The sequence below is a fragment of the Pelobates fuscus genome, chromosome 2 (genome assembly GCF_036172605.1).
Source record: "Pelobates fuscus isolate aPelFus1 chromosome 2, aPelFus1.pri, whole genome shotgun sequence".
Classification (NCBI taxonomy): domain Eukaryota; kingdom Metazoa; phylum Chordata; class Amphibia; order Anura; family Pelobatidae; genus Pelobates; species Pelobates fuscus.
Genome location: NC_086318.1, coordinates 169,289,513 through 169,308,787, shown reverse-complemented (window position 1 = coordinate 169,308,787; position 19,275 = coordinate 169,289,513). Strand labels below are relative to the sequence as shown.

General features: G+C 39.8%; 1 protein-coding gene across 1 annotated transcript in view; it reads left to right on the top strand.

The window, feature by feature from the left end:
- COL21A1 (collagen type XXI alpha 1 chain) overlaps nucleotides 1-19,275 on the top strand; it is a 406,528-nt gene that overhangs the window by 284,625 nt on the left and 102,628 nt on the right. The window contains exon 13 of the mRNA XM_063442941.1: nucleotides 3,148-3,201. Coding sequence (XP_063299011.1) covers nucleotides 3,148-3,201 — 54 coding nt within the window. The remainder of the gene's footprint in view (nucleotides 1-3,147; nucleotides 3,202-19,275) is intronic.

Genomic DNA, 19,275 nt, shown 5'->3' with positions numbered 1-19,275 from the left:
GCATGTCTGTGTGTCTGTATGCATGTCTGTGTGTCTGTATGCATGTCTGTGTATGTCTGTATGTATGTATGTGTATGTCTGTATGTATGTATGTGTATGTCTGTATGCATGTATGTCTATCTGAATGTATGTCTGTCTGTCTGTCTGTCTGTATGTGTATGTCTGTATGCATGTATGTCTGTGTGTCTGGATGCATGTATGCGTATGTATGTCTGTCTGGATGCATGTATGTCTATCTGTCTGGATGCATGCATGCATGCGTGTATGTCTGTCTGTATGCATGTATGTCTGTGTGTCTGGATGCATGTATGTGTATGTATGTCTGTCTGGATGCATGCATGTATGCGTGTATGTCTGTCTGTATGCATGTATGTCTGTGTGTCTGGATGCATGTATGTGTATGTATGTCTGTCTGTGTATGTATGTCTGTCTGCATGCATGTATGTCTGTCCGTATATGTATGTATGTATGTATGTCTGGATGCATGTATGTCTACGTATGTATGTCTGTCTATGTATGTTTGTGTATGTCTGTATGTATGCATACATGTATGTCTGTATGCATGTATGTCTGTATGTATGTCTATGTATGTGTGTCTGTATGTCATAATATATGTATGTCAGTATGAATGTATGTCTGCATATTATTATGAACGTAGGTCTGTGTGTATGTGTGTATGGATGTCTGTATGCATGTATGTCTGTCAGTATGTCTGTATATATGCATGTATGTCAGTCTGTATGTCTGTATGCCATTATGAATGTATGTGTGTATGGATGTCAGTGTCTGTATGTATGAGTGTGTGTATGTATGTATGTATGTATGTTGGTGTCTGTATGTGTGTGTGTATGTGTCTGTCACTATGTATGCCTGTGTGTATGTCTCAGTATGTGTGTGTCAGTATGTATGCCTGAATGCGTGTATGTCTGTTTCAGTATGTGTGTCTGTTAGTATGTATCAGTGTGTGCGTTTGTGTCTGTGTGTGGACCCAGTGAGCGGTATTTGGAGGCGGGCCCCAGGGGGCCCAGACCCTGAGCTGAGTTAGGGGCCCCAAAATTTCTGGTGGCGGCCCTGGCCCCCAGATAGCCAGAACTCCCTAAGACGTTGCCTAAAGTTAACTATGATCCTGGTCCTTCCGATGTTTGTTTTTCCCATCATAGTTTATAGTCTATGTCACATAAACCCTCTCAGCTCTCCTGTAGAGTTTAGCCCCATGAGTTTTAATGTATTTTTATCAACACAAAATAATGGGCTATTATTGTATCCTGTTAAATATTCTTTAACGCACAATTTGAATTTTGGACTTATAAGGTTTCAGGAGATTCACTCTTTATTTACTCTTTTATGCATAAACATCGATCTCCATGTAACGGACCGCCTGGCACCCCAACTGGGTACCTCAGTTACTAGATGCTCCTAGCGCTTCCAGAGGGCTCCAAGCGCTCCGCCAGACACCACAACCACCGCAGACCCCACAAACCGCCGTAGCTTGGTTGGGGTCTCGCCGTCTCCTACCCACCCTGGACCTACAACAAGGCTCTAGGCTCCAGTGGGTGAAGCAGGAACAAGCTCTTAAAGGAGCTTAGAAGTGATTATTGAAGGGAGCATGCAGAGCATAGCAATCCCTTGTAGTGATATAGCTGGTTACCCCCAATAAGAGACAAGACTCTAGATTGAGGGTGAAGAAGAACTGACTCCAATGAGCATTTATTCCTGCTTATATACAAGTTTCCCAGCAAGGTTACCACCCACGTGAACCTTGTGGGGCACTGAAACTGTACACTTTGCAACCATTCAACAAAGTAAAATGCTCTCCCCTTCATTCCAGCAAAATCCTCCTCTCTGCCTGTGATAGAATTACTGTACACAGTGGGTTAATGTAAATATCACAGGCAGGAAAATACAGCTTTTATACAATTCGTATTACTTCAAAAGTATACATTCAAATATAAACATATCCAAAAATCAGGCAAATTCCCTCCAGTGGTTTAAAAGTTACTCTTTTTGACCGACCGCACGCACGCACATTTTCATGCCCAAAACAGTTCCAGAGAATCAGGCTGTGCGGCTGGTCTATTTCCCATGTTAAAGTCAGTTCAAACAGACGAACGACAACCATTCGAATTGTCAAATTAATTGTCGAATGGCGTTCGAATTGTCGAAAGGCGTTCGAATTGTCGAATGCATTGAAATCTGGAGAAGGTAAAACTTCAGCTGAATTAAAATGGCAGACGCCACGTGTTCGACAGTACGAACGGTGGCCACCCAGCGGTCGGCAATTAACCTACAGCAGCCTCCCAGCCTGGGACGTAAATTAGCCGCACTCTTCCACTTCTGTGTGGTCCGCTTGTACAGTACTTGGTTCAGTAAGCCCCATTTACTGAACCAAGTGGGAAAAAGCCATTAACACAGGATTTTAACAGTCCTGGGACACAGTCTTGTTCCCAAAAGTCCCAATATGTCCATATACTGTGCTTAAAGGGCCTGTACTAGTCCAATAAAAGTCCATAAGCCCAACTAATGTTTTTAAAGGGCCATACACCCCAGGGCCATAGTCATGAGGCAGGAGGCTGGCAAGCAGGCTTCTCCATAAGCCAGGGAAACAGAGCAGTTTGGCACATAGAAAGCCAGTGGCAGATGGCAGTTTGTCACACTCCACCTCAAAAATATCTCTCACATTAGGTATTACAAATGTATTTCATACATATAAAGTAAAAAAAAAAAAGAAAAACGTGTGTATTCAAAATCAATTAATGTCAAGACACTAATGTGAATCAAGCTGCTTTGCTCCTGACAGATATTTAAACATTGGTATTCGACTCACATAAATCACAGGAAGAGTAAATCACTGATTTTCCCTTTAACTGCAAGTGATAATGATGAGAACTTAAAATTCTGTGTAGGTGAACCATTAAAACATTATTACACTGGATGACTGATGATTTTCATGGAGCCATGCCCAACTTTCCTAATGCATTAGAGGTTCAGCCTTTGGCAAAAGTTGACAACACATAGTCCTAATGTGAACAACTGTAACAAAATAAAAAAGATTTTTATCTTATATAGCAGCCTCACTTTATACATTTGTCATACATTTTTATATCTAAGTATATTTAAATTATCTAATATTTTATTTTATATTTTAAGGGGGAACGTGGAATTCCTGGATTTCCAGGACTACATGGACAAATGGGATCAAAGGTTAGAGTTAATTCTTTATTTTGCATGAAATGATCTCATTTTATTTCTAGGAATTTGTGATGCAATATGAACAAACTCTAAATGCATTCTTCTGTCACAAAACAGCCAAAGCAATGTTTTAAAACTTCAGGTACTTTATTTCAATATGTATATATATATATATATATATATATATATATATATATATATATAAATTCTAAAAATGCATAAACATGTTCCAAGTTCCAGAACAGAAATATGTAATACATATGTTTCTGAATATGTGGACACAATTAAAAGCTTATGGATGTATTTAACCCCTTAAGGACACATGACATGTGTGACATGTCATGATTCCCTTGTATTCCAGAAGTTTGGTCCTTAAGGGGTTAAAGGGACACTCTAGGCACCCAGACCACTTCTGCTCATTGGAGTGGTCTGGGTGCCAACTCCCACTACTCTTAACCCTGCAAGTGTAATTATTGCAGTTTTTTATAAACTGCAATAATTACATTGCAGGGTTAACTCCACCTCTAGTGGCTGTCTATTAGGAAACCTGTGCTAGAGCGTCGCTGGACGTCCTCACGCTGTGTGAGGACCTCCAGCGTTGCTCAAAACCCCATAGGAAAGCATTGAAATTATTTTTCAATGCTTTCCTGTGGGGAGACGTAATGCGCATGCGCGGCATTGGCGCGCATGCGCATTAGGTCCCCTCGGCCGGTGGGCGAGATCAGTCTCGCCCACCGGCCGACGCAATGAAGAGGAGGAGCGTCGCGGAGGCGGAGACAGCAACGAGGGACATCGACGCTTCCTCAGGTAAGTCACTGAAGGGGTTTTCACCCATTCAGTAACCGGGGATTGGGAGGTGGGAGGTGGGAGGGAGAGGGACCCTCCATTGCCAGGAAAACGGATCGTTTTCCTGGCACTGGAGTTTCCCTTTAATAACACAGGTGACTAATAATAGCTTTATTATTTTGTTAAAGCTAAATTGCAAAGATGCAAAGCACAGGGTGAAACTCAGTAACACTCACAACTGTAGAGTACCTTGTGTTTTAATTATTGTATAAGAAGGTGACAATTTAATTTAACACATTTAGAGTATGGGGACAATTAGGATAATGCTAAGAAAAAAAGTAGTGGTGATGTTGAAAGTCTAAAAAAAGGAAAACAAACAGCATAGTAAATTTATTAAAATAAAGACAGCTTAGACAAACAAAAACTCATAAAAGACAAAGAAAAGGAGAAGCAATCCGATTAAAAGAGGAGCTTAATATCTGAAACTTTGAAAATTGGGTTTAACATGACTAGATGACAATGGGATGAGGGAAATTAATTAGTAATGCAGTCCCTACCAACAACGTGCAAATGCAAGGCAAAAAAAATAAACTACAAAAAAGTCAATAAAACTCCACTTAACAGGCGCCGTCGCTCCAACTTTACTTTTCACTGAAAACACAAACACTCTTTTCTCTACTTTAGTCTTTGTAGGCCAAACTTCATGTACCAAAATTAAAGACCATATGGCTGAGGCATGAAAAGAAAGCATATTTAAATTTTTACATAGTTGGCTAAGAGACATGCCTTTTCAAATCTGTTTTTGCTGTTGATCCAAAAGAAGGCAAAACCCCAAGTTTGAAGCGCTTTCCAATTTTGCAACAAATTAGGAAAAAAAATTTTTTTATCCCAGAATGGCATTCAGATCTCTCCTTGGATCAAGAAGCTATTACCCAACAAATAAAAAATTCTATCATAATTACATAGCTGAAAAGAGACTTGCGTCCATCAAGTTCAGCCTTCCTCACATCTGTTTTTGCTGTTGATCCAAAAGAAGGCAAAAAACTATTTTGCAACAAACTAGGAAAAAAATCTTTCTTGACCCCAAAATAGCAGTCAGATGTCTCCTTTAATCAAGCAGCTTTATTACTCACTAATAGTGATGTCCCGAAAAGTTCGCTGGCGAATAGTTCCTGGCGAACATAGCTTGTTCACGCTCGCCACGGATGGCGAACATATGCGATGTTCGGTCCGCCCCCTATTCGTCATCATTGAGGAAACTTTGACCCTGTACCTCAGAGTCAGCAGACACATTCCAGCCAATCAGCAGCAGACCCTCCCTCCCAAAACCCTCCCACCTCCTAGACAGCATACAATTTAGATTCATTCGGAAGCTGCATTCTTTTTTTTTTGTATTATTTTTTATTTATTTTTGTGTTTGTGTTTATTATACATTATCCCCTATAGCCAGTAACCTGTGTTTATTATACATTATCCTCCCATAGCCAGTAACCTGTGTTTATTATACATTATCCTCCCCATAGCCAGTAACCTGTGTTTATTATACATTATCCTCCCATAGCCAGTAACCTGTGTTTATTATACATTATCCTCCCATAGCCAGTAACCTGTGTTTATTATACATTATCCTCCCATAGCCAGTAACCTGTGTGTATTATACATTATCCCACCATAGCCAGTAACCTGTGCTTATTATACATTATCTCCCCCATAGCCAGTAACCTGTGTTTATTATACATTATCCCCCCATAGCCAGTAACCTGTGTTTATTATACATTATCCCCCATAACCAGTAACCTGTGTTTATTATACATTACCCCCATAGCCAGTAACCTGTGTTTATTATACATTATCCCCCCATAGTCAGTAACCTGTGTTTATTATACATTACCCCCCCATAGCCAGTAACCTGTGTTTATTATACATTATTCTCCCATAGCCAGTAAACTGTGTTTATTATACATTATCCCCCCATAGTCAGTAACCTGTGTTTATTATACATTATCCCCCCATAGCCAGTAACCTGTGTTTATTATACATTATCCTCCCATAGCCAGTAACCTGTGTTTATTATACATTATCCCCCCCATAGTCAGTAACCTGTGTTTATTATACATTATCCTCCCATAGCCAGTAACCTGTGTTTATTATACATTATCCCCCCATAGTCAGTAACCTGTGTTTATTATACATTATCCCCCCATAGCCAGTAACCTGTGTTTATTATACATTATCCTCCCATAGCCAGTAACCTGTGTTTATTATACATTATCCTCCCATAGCCAGTAACCTGTGTTTATTATACATTATCCCCCCCATAGTCAGTAACCTGTGTTTATTATACATTACCCCCCCATAGCCAGTAACCTGTGTTTATTATACATTATCCCTCCCATAGCCAGCAACCTGTGTTTATTATACGTTGTCCCTCCCATAGCCAGTAACCTGTGTTTATTATACATTATCCCTCCCATAGCCAGCAACCTGTGTTTATTATACATTATCCCTCACATAGCCAGTAACCTGCGTTTATTAAACATTATCCCCCCATAGCCAGTAACCTGTGTTTATTATACATTACCCCCCATAGACAGTAACCTGTGTTTATTATACATTATCCCCCCATAGCCAGTAACCTGTGTTTATTATACATTATCCCCCATAGTCATTTATCGTTGGACCTAGGCAGCATGATGTCTTAGGCCGGCCCAGAGAGTGAGTGACTGAGTGAGTGAATAATATAATATATATGTTCAGAAACATATTAGTAATATATGTAAATTGGGTTCATGCAAAGAGGGTGAAAAGGTATTAAAGAAAAACACACTTATTGCATCAAATTTACAAAGCCAAACTTTTAAAAGCTTTCCTCATTTCTTTCTCGGGATGAGGAATATATCGGTTGTAGACTGAGGATTTCCATCTGCCCAATCTTTTAATAATATGCACTGGAGTGTCAGTGTTGAAGGAGACCGAAGCTGCCCCTATTCTAAATGAAAGACCCGAGACATGGATACAACCCAATCTTAGGAGTAGTGTTCTGATGTAGAAGATGAATTTAGCTGTAGTCAGAGGGATTCAGTGAGAGTAGTGGTGAAATGTGTGTGGCATGAGTGAGTGTGGGTAAGTAAGAGTCAAGTATTTTAACTGGGCACTAGTTCTAGGTAGGATAAAGTGGTATAGAGGGTGGATGAGTAGTTTGGTTCGTTTTAGAGGTTTGTAGAGAAAGTATATAGTGATCATGATTTTTAGCGATATCCAATATTTTTAAGGTGGTCTCAAACAAACATAAAATGCTATATAAAATTTGTGGGAATATCGAATAGTCGTGTACAGTAAATCAGAGAGGGCTCAGAATATCAAACCATCGATCGGTAACCTGGATGAAGTAGGGGGGTCTATCTGTTTTATTAAATACGCGGTAATATGCTTTTAATGGGATAGGACGTTAGGAAAGGTGTGTGATTGGGATAAGTGGTTGTGGCTGTATTTACCTTATCCAGGGACCGACCTGGCTCCTAAGCTTGAGCCGCGCGTGGTTGGATCACTCCTGCCTCCACACGAGCCGCATGCGGCTTGATCTCCTCTTCTGACTTAGCCGTGTGCACTGACGCAGTGATCGGTCACGTGGCCTGCCTGGCACTAGGAGCACGGCTCGAGTCACGAGCTCGCTCTTAAAGGGGCAGTGGGAGTCAAAAGTTGATTCAGGCTCCCATTGGCCCACGTCATTCCAGCCCCCCCACACACAAACATTTTGGGGGCACAATAGCTTGCATTTAAAAAAATAAAAAACTTTTTTGACTGTAATATAATAGCAGTCAGTTTCCTTCACACGTGTGCGTTTCAGGGCCTGCCAGGGCACAGTGTCACACAAGTGCAACTCAAATCTGCTGTAACAGTAGTGTACATCAAATTTACAAAGCCAAACTTTTAAAAGCTTTCCTCATTTCTTTCTCGGGATGAGGAATATATCGGTTGTAGACTGAGGATTTCCATCTGCCCAATCTTTTAATAATATGCACCGGAGTGTCAGTGTTGAAGGAGACCGAAGCTGCCCCTATTCTAAATGAAAGACCCGAGACATGGATACAACCCAATCTTAGGAGTAGTGTTCTGATGTAGAAGATGAATTTAGCTGTAGTCAGAGGGATTCAGTGAGAGTAGTGGTGAAATGTGTGTGGCATGAGTGAGTGTGGGTAAGTAAGAGTCAAGTATTTTAACTGGGCACTAGTTCTAGGTAGGATAAAGTGGTATAGAGGGTGGATGAGTAGTTTGGTTCGTTTTAGATGTTTGTAGAGAAAGTATATAGTGATCATGATTTTTAGCGATATCCAATATTTTTAAGGTGGTCTCAAACAAACATAAAATGCTATATAAAATTTGTGGGAATATCGAATAGTCGTGTACAGTAAATCAGAGAGGGCTCAGAATATCAAACCATCGATCGGTAACCTGGATGAAGTAGGGGGGTCTATCTGTTTTATTAAATACGCGGTAATATGCTTTTAATGGGATAGGACGATAGGAAAGGTGTGTGATTGGGATAAGTGGTTGTGGCTGTATTTACCTTATCCTGGGACCGACCTGGCTCCTAAGCTTGAGCCGCGCGTGGTTGGATCACTCCTGCCTCCACACGAGCCGCATGCGGCTTGATCTCCTCTTCTGACTTAGCCGTGTGCACTGACGCAGTGATCGGTCACGTGGCCTGCCTGACACTAGGAGCACGGCTCAAGTCACGAGCTCGCTCTTAAAGGGGCAGTGGGAGTCAAAAGTTGATTCAGGCTCCCATTGGCCCACATCATTCCAGCCCCCCCACACACAAACATTTTGGGGGCACAATAGCTTGCATTTAAAATAATAAAAAACTTTTTTGACTGTAATATAATAGCAGTCAGTTTCCTTCACACGTGTGCGTTTCAGGGCATGCCAGGGCACAGTGTCACACAAGTGCAACTCAAATCTGCTGTAACAGTAGTGTACATTAAAAAAAACTAGAAATTTGACTGTGAAATAATAGCAGTCAGTTTCCTTCACACGTGTGCGTTTCAGGGCCTGCCAGGGCACAGTGTCACACCAGTGCAACTCATATCTGGTGTAACAGTAGTTCCTTGTCCTGACATCAGTGAGGACAAGGAACGGGACATGGCTAGCTTGGTATCCAACCTTGTGCAAATGGGGAGTTTGTGGTTTTGAAAATGTACTCTTTGTGGTTGTATGCGGTGCGTTAAACGGGGAGTTTGGTCTGTCACTGTGAAGCCGACGTAACCCTTACACTACCTGATCGATACAACATCATACCTGATGTTTTAAAGCACGTTATTCCAAACAATTTAGGAATGTTAGGTGATTTATTCCCTTTATGGATTAAAACCAGACTCTGCATCAACTATGTAATTTTCCATGGGAGTTTTGCCATGGATCCCCCTCCGGCATGCCACAGTCCAGGTGTTAATCCAGTCCAGGTGTTAATCCCCTTGAAACAACTTTTCCATCACTATTGTGGCCAGAAAGAGTCCCTGTGGGTTTTAAAATTCGCCTGCCTATTGAAGTCTATGGCGGTTCGCCAGGTTCGCCAACATTTGCGGAAGTTCGCGTTCGCCGTTCGCGAACGGAAAATTTTATGTTCGCGACATCACTACTCACTAATTAGAAATTATATCCCTGTATGTTATGTTTTTGCAAGTATTTATCCAATTTCAGTTTAAATATTTGTATGGACTCTGATAAAACCACCTTTTTAGGCAGAGAATTCCATATCCGTATTAGTCTTAGTGTAAAAAAAACCTTTTCTTTGCCTTAGATGAAATCTCCTTTCTTCCAGCCTAAATGTGTGACCTTGTGTCCTATGTATAGCCCTGTTTATGAATAGATTTCCAGATAATGGTTTGTACTGGCCGCGAATATATTTGTATAATGTTATCATATCCCCTCTGAGGTGCCGTTTTTCCACACTAAAGAGATTAAAATTTTTAACCTTTCTTCGTATCTAAAATGCTCCATTCCTATTATCAATTTTGTAGCTCGTCTCTGCACTCTTTCTAGTTCCATGGTATCCTTCTTTAGAACAGGTGCCCACAATTGCACAGCATATTCACGGTTTGGTCTTACCAGCGATTTATAAAGAGGCAAAATTCTTAGCAACTGCAGATTGACACAGTATACTGTCAATTAATAGTATGCTTTTGCAAGTATTCATCCAATTGCTGTTTAAACATCTGTACAGATAAAACCACCACTTCACGTAATGAATTTCACACCTCTATTGTTCCTTATTGTTATTACTGTAAAAAACCCTTTCCTTTGTCTTGGACTAAATCTCCTTTCTTCCAATCTAAATGTCTGACTTTGTGTCGTACATATAGTGCTGTTTATAAATACATTTCCAGCCAATGGTTTGTATTGCCGGAATATATTTGAATAATGCTTGCTATCATATCCCCTCTGAGGCACAGTTTATCTAAAATAAAGAGGTTTAACTTTGTAAACCGTTCTTCTTAGCTAAAATGTTCCATTCCTTTTATTAGTTTGTAGCCTGTCTCTGCACTTTTCCTAGTGCCATAATATTTTTCTTTAAAAAAGGTGCACAAAATTGCATTGCATATTCAAGGTGTGGTTTTTCAAGTGATTTATAAAGAGGCAAAATTCTTGATATGTGCATAGTCTTCCCAATAGGCATATTCCTAAAATCACCCCCAAAACACTTTTCCCATAAAAACACAGGCACAAAAAAAAAATGGTTAAAAATTATCACAGCTTTTATGAAATTATTTTTGATAAGTTAACTTAAAGAGAGCTTATTGTCAAACAAATACTTAATGACATTGAAGCTCGGCAACTTTTAAAATATCAATAGACAATAACCCAACCATAAATAATAACAAAACATCAATACACACATATAACATTAATATATTATAACACAAACAGATACCACAGCCACCAAGGGCATTCTTTTTCACTTGTAGGGGTATACTGAGATATACTGAGCTTCATCCCCACATTCTGAGCTACAGATAGCTCAAAACTATCAAAAACAAATGCAAACATAACTATTGACCCTGAACTTAAACTATCCAACCTACAAAGCCAACTTACTCCCCAATTTTCCTGTGCATACCCTGCCACATGACCAAACAAGAAAAGAAAAACACTACTACCACACCAGTATCAAATAAATTAGGGAGGGGGGTGGGACAGCAACAATTAGGTGAGAATTTAAAATGAAAATGGTTTATCACCTAAATTGTCCACTATGTATATAAACCTTCAGCCCCACCCCCTTAACTAAAACTCCAATTAAAACTTATACTTATCCATATGCCTGCCTCCTAGTTATGTCAAGGCCAATTCCACCTAGATTTGTTGTTCTATGGGCATCAATTTTCATCAAGAGAATTATTGCATTTGGCCTTAGCAACTGCTTTTTGACATTGCATATTGTTGCCTTGTTTGTTGTCTGTAACAATTCCAAAATCCTTTTCGTGTACGCTTATCCCTAATTCACTACCATTTTGGCTGTAAGTTGCATGTACATTCTTTACCCCAAAGTGCATAATTTGCATTTATCTACATAAATATGTAATATGCCATTTGAGTGTCCAGACCCCCAATCTATCTAAATCCATCTGCAGCAAAGTTATATTCTGCTCACAGTGTTTATCGTCTGCAAACACTGAAACATGACTTTCATTTACTATTTCAAGATCATTTATAAATATGTTAAATAGAAGTGGTCCCAGAACAGAACTTCACTTACAACTTTTCTCTTGCTTGACAATTTACCATTAATTGTAACTCTCTATACTCTATCTTGAAGCCAATGTTCTACCCAAGAACAAGAATTTTCATCTAGACAATTTTGTTAGCCTATTGTTTGGAACCCTAGCAAACACCTTGACAAAATCCAAGTAGATCAAATCCATTGCAACACCCTGATCTATACTTTTACTTCTTAATAGAATTAGGTTAGTTTGATCTGACCTATTTCTTATAAAACCATGATGATTTTTGCTGATAACCATGTTCTCCTCAATGAATTCCTGAATGTTACCCCTTAATAACCTTTCAAGTACTTCCCCAGCATAGAAGTTAACAGGTCTTTATTTTCCAGGCAATGATTTTGAACCCTTTTTGAATATAGGAACCACATCTGCCTTATTCCAGGTACAATTTCTGAACGAAAAGAATCTTGAAAGATTAAAAACAGAAATGTACGTATTTCCACACTTAGCTCCTTATGTACTCATGGGTGAACAGCGTCAGGCCATGGAGCGTTGTTTATATTAACTGTCTTAAGTTGCTGCAGCACCTTGTCTTAAGTCATCCATTCCCAATTTGTCTGCAAGTTTATTGCAGCAATCATTTGCATAGCTCTAGTCATAGGTTCTATGTTTGGGGTTAGGTTTGCTCTCCTTGACTATTAAGTTCACATTTTGTAGTTTAGCCCATCTATTCACATTTTTGCATACACTACTGTCTTCTTTATAGCTTATAATTGGTGCCTCAGATTTGTCTGATATAATGCTTTAAATGCCCTTTTCTCATTTTCAATTTCTCTGTTTACCTTCCCACTAAGCCACATTGGTTTCAGTTTGTTTCTTTTATATTTATTACTTAATGCACATACTTAGAAGTGTACATTTCTATTATTTGCTTGAAGATATTTCATTCATCCTCAGTGGGTTTTTTCACTAAAGATTTTATGCCTGTCAATATTTTGAAAAGCTAACCCTAATTTTATTGAATTTAGCCTTTTTTAAATAATGTTTTAGTATACCCTATGTGCATTTTCTTTTTTGAGTTTTTTCAAAAGACAAAAACCTGATTCCCCTATTGAAGTACTAGCCCCCATCCCAATTTATATCAGGGTAATTAATATCAACAATAATGTGTTACCCAGATGTGTAGCTTTCCTAATTTTCTCTAACAGTTTTTTTTCCTCATCAATATTAACATTTGTTTATAGCATATCCCAACCAATAATTGATTTCCTTTCTTTTGCCCCAAGCAGATATCTATCCATAAAGCTTTCACATTTTCTGTGTCACATTCCACTTGCTTAATATTTGGTTTTAACTTATGGTTGACATTCAAAGATACACCACCACGTTTCCTGTTATTTCTACCCTTGTGTCCAGCAATGTTCAAGATTCTAAGGAGGAAGGCATGAGATAACTTCGTCCATACAATAATTAATTAAACAGAAATGTCAACTTCTACCTTGGAGAAATAGCAAAAGCAATATTCTTTATCGATCAAAAAAATATATAATACAAATGAATGTCATGAGAAACAGGAGCTAAATGCCTACATGCAGACATTTTTACATACTGGTGATGTTTTAAGAAAGCTTTATCCTCAAAAATAGTAAAACTTCCAACAGCTGATGAACAAATAAATAAAATACTTTTGTGAACACTTACATAATTCTTTTTAGGTTTTCCTACACAGCATACAATACACTAAATTGCCAGTATTGACTATGTGACTAATGAGCACAACTTGTTAAGAAGAGGTAATAAAAACATATGTTATATTGGCCACCAAATGTTTGATGAACTAACATGGAATTTTTTGTACAAATAGACATAACCTTAAACTAAAACCATTTGAAATGGCTACGAGAACTGAGCATTTGTATGCATTGAAAGAAAACTGATAAAAACAAATACTCAAGTGTAGATGATGGTATCTGTGTCACCTTTCAGACTTATCATAAGAAACCTGTTTTGAAGGAACACTCCAAGTTCCATAACCACTAAAACATGCTGTAGTGGTTAAGGTGCCAAGGGTGCCTTGGCTTCTCCCTCTTTCTAAGTTGTCAAACCATTTTGAACCGATTAACTTCTTTGCTGGGAAACTTACATTAGCTCTCCTGAGCTAAGCCCTGCTTAAGCCAATGGGCTGGAGAGTTTGGGGTGCATGGAGTGTTCCTTTATTCACAAATATTTTATTGCCACTGAGTTATTTGCACATTGCACCTACTACAATGTAGCTTGGCATAATTCCCAATGTAGGAAGGAAAGAAGAGAAAGAAGAGAACAGAGACCCAAAACAGTAAACAATGAAATATAACAGCTTGTTGAATCACTTTAACATCCAGCATTGAATCCATAGATCAGATAGGGCTAGGGAATATAAATTGTTCCAGCATTATACAACTCAGGAAAACTCTATCAAAACAAAACTTTTTTTTTTTTTTCCCATTGACTGGGGAGTTAACAGCTCATGCTCTGCTGCCTTTTGGGAAATATTACAATTATATTTTTTTGACTTCTTGGAATAAAAACCAAAGATGACATGAAGCCAATTTTATGTCTAAATCTATTTCCTGCCTAGCAACATGTTAAGAGAAGGATATTGGAAGTCCTGGTGTGGAATCGACTGTCTGTATGTAAGCTGGGAAACATTAAATAAAAAAACCTTAATTATAGTTAGAGTTTTCTTTATTACTGTGCCAGCAATCTCTGTGTATTAAAGAATGAACTCCCCTAATTTGCACTTCTTAAAAATATGTTCTTCTCAATTGTTTCTAACTGGTGCTGATTTGCCTTATGTATATAAAGCCTATGCAAAGGATATCATATATACTAACATTTGTCTTTAATATAGTTACATATTGCCACTGGCTTATTCTCCTAAGCACTTCATTGACAGACACCAACATAACATTTTTAGAACAGATATACAGTAAATTGAATGTACTTGGTTTTTTTTTTTATATATAATTATGGTTGATTTTAATTTTTTTTACTCATCATTTATTTCTAGTGGCCTCACTTGCAGGTTTATTCACTAAAGTGAGAATTCAAAGAGAATTTTAGATTTAAAGGAACTATAGCATTAGGAATACAAACACATGTATTCCTAACTCTGCAGTGTAGGAGTAGCAGTTCAGGTCCCCGACCACCCAAAGAGTGGAATTCAAAGGTGTTTAGATTTACCTTTTCTCCATTGCCACGCTGGTCTCGCCATGGCTGGCCCCTCCTGCAAGCCTGAGATCGTCAATATTGATGATCTCAGCCAATCCAATGCTTTCCAATAGGAAAGCATTGGGAGTCTATTTAGCAAGCAATGCAAAATGACGCATTGTGCCAATCAGCATCTCCTCATAGAGATGCATTGAATCAATGTATCTTTATGGGGGGAGTTAAGCGTCTCCATGCAAAACATGGAGACTCTGGTTGTAGGCATGCACTGAAATAGGAAGCACCTCAAGTGGCCATCTCAGTGACTACACCTAGTGGTGTTACTAGGCCGTAATGTAAACACAGTCTTTTCTCTGAAAAGGCAGCGTTTACATTGAAAAGTTTGCAGGGGCATTCTTTAGACACTTGAAAAACTACATTAAGCTGTTGTAGTAGTGGTGACTATAGTGTTCCTTTAAGGTCAGAATAGCTCAACTAAAAGCAAAGCTGACTTAGACATTTTTCCAGTTCGGGTTTTTTGACCTTGAATTTGAAATTCACTTTGAATTCTCATGTTAGTGAATACCCTGTTGGTGTGTTTAACCCCTTAAGAACAGCGGGCGTGCTATGCCGTCCTTGGGGACATGGGTCTAAATGCTAGGGGGCGGCATATGACATCCCCGTCGTCCTATTCACTTACAAATGAAAAAAAATATATAAAATATATATATATATATATATATATATATGTGTGTGTGTGTGTGTAATTTCGTTCTAACTGTATTTTAAAATTAATATAATATATATATATATAAATATCAAAATACACATAGAACGAAATAGTATATATATATAAATCTATATACATAAGTATATACGTATACATCACTATATATATATATATATATACCTATATATAAATAAAAATAATTTAAAAAGAAATGATATATATATACACACACACGTGTGTATATATATATATATATAATAATTCTACGTATATATTTATGTAATAATTTTACATAATTAGGTCATTTTATTAATTAAAATTTGCGGGACCTGCCTCACAACCCAGGCCGAAAGTCCAGGGAATTAAATTTGCTAGCACTATATTTAACCCTGTAACTTTCCAAGACACCATAAAACCTTTACATGGGGGGTACTGTTTTACTCGGAAGACTTTGCTGAACACAAATATTAGTGTTTCAAAACAGTAAAATGTACTACAACGATGATATCCTCAGTGAAAGTGACATTTTTTTAATTTTTCACATACAAAGGGCACTTACATGGATGATATAATTTTATGGCAAGACAGGAGGCTTTATATTTGCTTTACCTTCTTTACTGAAACCTCCAGCAGCAAAGAAATACTTAACAGAACTTTTCAAAACAACCAATCAGAACAAAATAACAGCAGTATAAAACCACTAAGGCAGCACCTCCCACTTCCTCTTTCTTTGCTGCTGCCTCCAGGCTTTTGCTGGGCTGCTTATGGGGTAGGTGCCCTGCTCCCTGTTAAGGGGTTTGGATTTTTGTCTCTGCCCTGTAACACTATCCTGGGGTTTCCCCAGGGCTTCCCCCCGGCCGACCCTCACGCTGTACATTCCGGCGACTCCCTCATGGGCTCTAGCGCACCCACTCTCTTCCCCCACTTCCCAGCTGCTCCCCCGGCCCCGTCCACTTACCCAGACATTTTTTACTCGCAGCACTACCGCGCGGTAGGCCGTGCACGATTTTTGCGTCCGTAACAGACATTTTGTTGGAGCCTCCCGGCAATTTTTCGGGGCCAAGTTAGCTCTGTGCATTCTGGGCAGCCCAGCCTCACTTACCCCGCTGCCCTTCTGTCTACTGGCCATGTGACCAGCCTTCCCTTTCCCTGTGTACCCTCTGTGTGATGTTACTAAAACACACTGAGAGATAACATCAGATTATAATGAACAGGCTTCCATAAAGGCGTTGCACTAATCAAAGTCACAGGTTCAAATCCTTAGACAGTCTTGGCAATTGTAAAGGTAAAGGAAATGTTACATTATAGTATCCAATCTCTGCATAAACCTTGGTGAGATTTGTCACAATTAAACATTTAGCCCTTCTTGCAAGGGACTGCATGCATTGAGCATGCATCCTGCTGTGCAAGTGGCACTATTGTGGGTTGGGTGACCCCCTCCCTCTGACAACACTGCTGGACCTACAGTAGCCTTATTATATTCATACTGAGGGGACCCCCTACCGCTGACTACTCTGCTGGCCCTACAGTGTCCTGTTATAGTCATACTGAGGGTGACACCCTCCTGCTGACTGCACTCCTGGACCTGCAGCGTCCTGTTATGTTCATAATGAGGGAGACCCCCTCCCACTGATTGCACTGCTGTACTTACAGCATCGTGTTATACTTATACTGAGGGCGACCCCCTCCTGCAGACTACACAGCTGGACCTGCAGTGTCTTGTAATGTTCATAACGAGGGTGACCCCTCCCGCTGACTTACCCTTTGCTAATGAACCTCTAATATACTCCTGCATGATAGTACTCTCCTGGGAAGACAAGGGTTAGACCCTCACTTTAGGTGGCATATTACCAGGTAAAAGATCTACGGCACAATCATAAGGCCTATGAGGTGGCAATATTTTCAACTCCCTCTTATCCAATACCGCCTTAAGGTGTATGTAAGAGGAGGGTATGTCTGTAGACCATGGTGCAGCAGTAGGAACATTAATACTATGAACAGGTGTAACCTTTTTTATGCATTTCTCTTGACACGTATCACTCCATGATATGATTTCTCCCTGTCTCCAGTCAATAGTGGACTTATGCAGAAATAACCAAGGATAACCCAGTACTATTGAGGAAGAAGGAGAGGTGATCACCTGAAAATATAAATTATCCGTGTGTAACAGACCAGAACGCATAGTCAATTGTTCTGTCTCTTGAGTGATTAACGGAGAATATAAAGAACTACCATCTATGGCTTTAACGGCCAAGGGTGTCATCTTATTTCTTAGGTGTGGTAAGTGTCAGGGTACCTGATGTCTCTACCTCGGAGGAGGTTAGACTTTCTAACGGCCGTCCTCTCAGGGGGGCTGATTCACCCAATCCTCACAGCTCTCATAGCCGTTTACACGCCGGCCACGATAGCCCCGCTTCCTTTTATGACGCGGCGCTCAGGAGCCGACGTCATGACGGCAATCACGTCCCGACCTGTCAATCTAGTTCCGAACAACGAATCAGGGCTCGGCAGGGGCGGAGTCATCAATTAAAGAGCCAAGGTATAAAATAGGGATGTGTGTAATGGTTCATTGCCCTGTCGTGGTTCTAGCTTGTCTAGTCACTCCGTGCTCTTATTACTGTTTGTCTTTTTGGTTCTGACTCGGCTTGTATTTTCGTTCCTGCCTAACTCTCGTATCCTTTGACCTCGGCTCGTCTCTCGCTTACCTGTTCTCTAGTTCCCTCGACCTCGGCTTGTCTCTGACCATTCTTTGCTTTCTCCATACGTTAGTCCGGCCATTCTAAGGTCCGGTATATGTACCTAGCTCCTGTTTGTATTCTCCGTGTTGGATCCCTGTCCCGATCCTGACATTACGACAGGGCCAATGGATCCTGCAGGTACAAACACTCAGATTGGCTCTCCTGACTCGAGATTTGAAGCCATGGACCATAGAATGGACCAGATGGCTCTGGCGCTGCAAGCATTGCTATCCCATCCTAGTAATCAATCAGAGGAGATGCGTACACCATCCATCTCTCTTGCTAATACAGGCCTAGAGGTAGCCACAGTGGGAGCCTCTTCCCGTGTTACTTCCCCTTTACGCTATGGCGGTTCTCCGGATACCTGTCGAGGTTTCCTAAACCAGATAGGGATTCATTTTGAATTACAACCCCGCGCCTACCCTACAGACAGGGCGAAGGTTGGATTCATAATCTCGTTACTCATTGACAAAGCTCTTAGATGGGCTAACCCTCTGTGGGAAAATGATAATCCATTAGTCTAGAATTATAATGCATTTGTCGCTACTTTTAGGAGGACTTTTGACCCTCCAGGAAGGAAGGCCAATGCAGCTAGACTACTTTTACGTCTTAGACAGCATAGCCAAACCCTTGTGGATTATGCGTTAGAGTTCAGATCCTTGGCGGCAGAGGTCAAGTGGAATGAACAGGCCTATATGGACGTATTTCTGAACGGGTTATCAGATGAGATCCTAGATGAGGTTACCACAAGAGATCTTCCTGAAAATTTGGAAGAATTAATTTCATTTATTTCTCGAATAGATGAACGCATGAGACAGAGGCAGAACACTCGAGATAGAACTCATAGACCTTCATTAAGACTAGCTCCCGCATTTCAGAATTCTGAATCTACAACTCTAGCTCTCCCAGAACCTATGCAAATAGG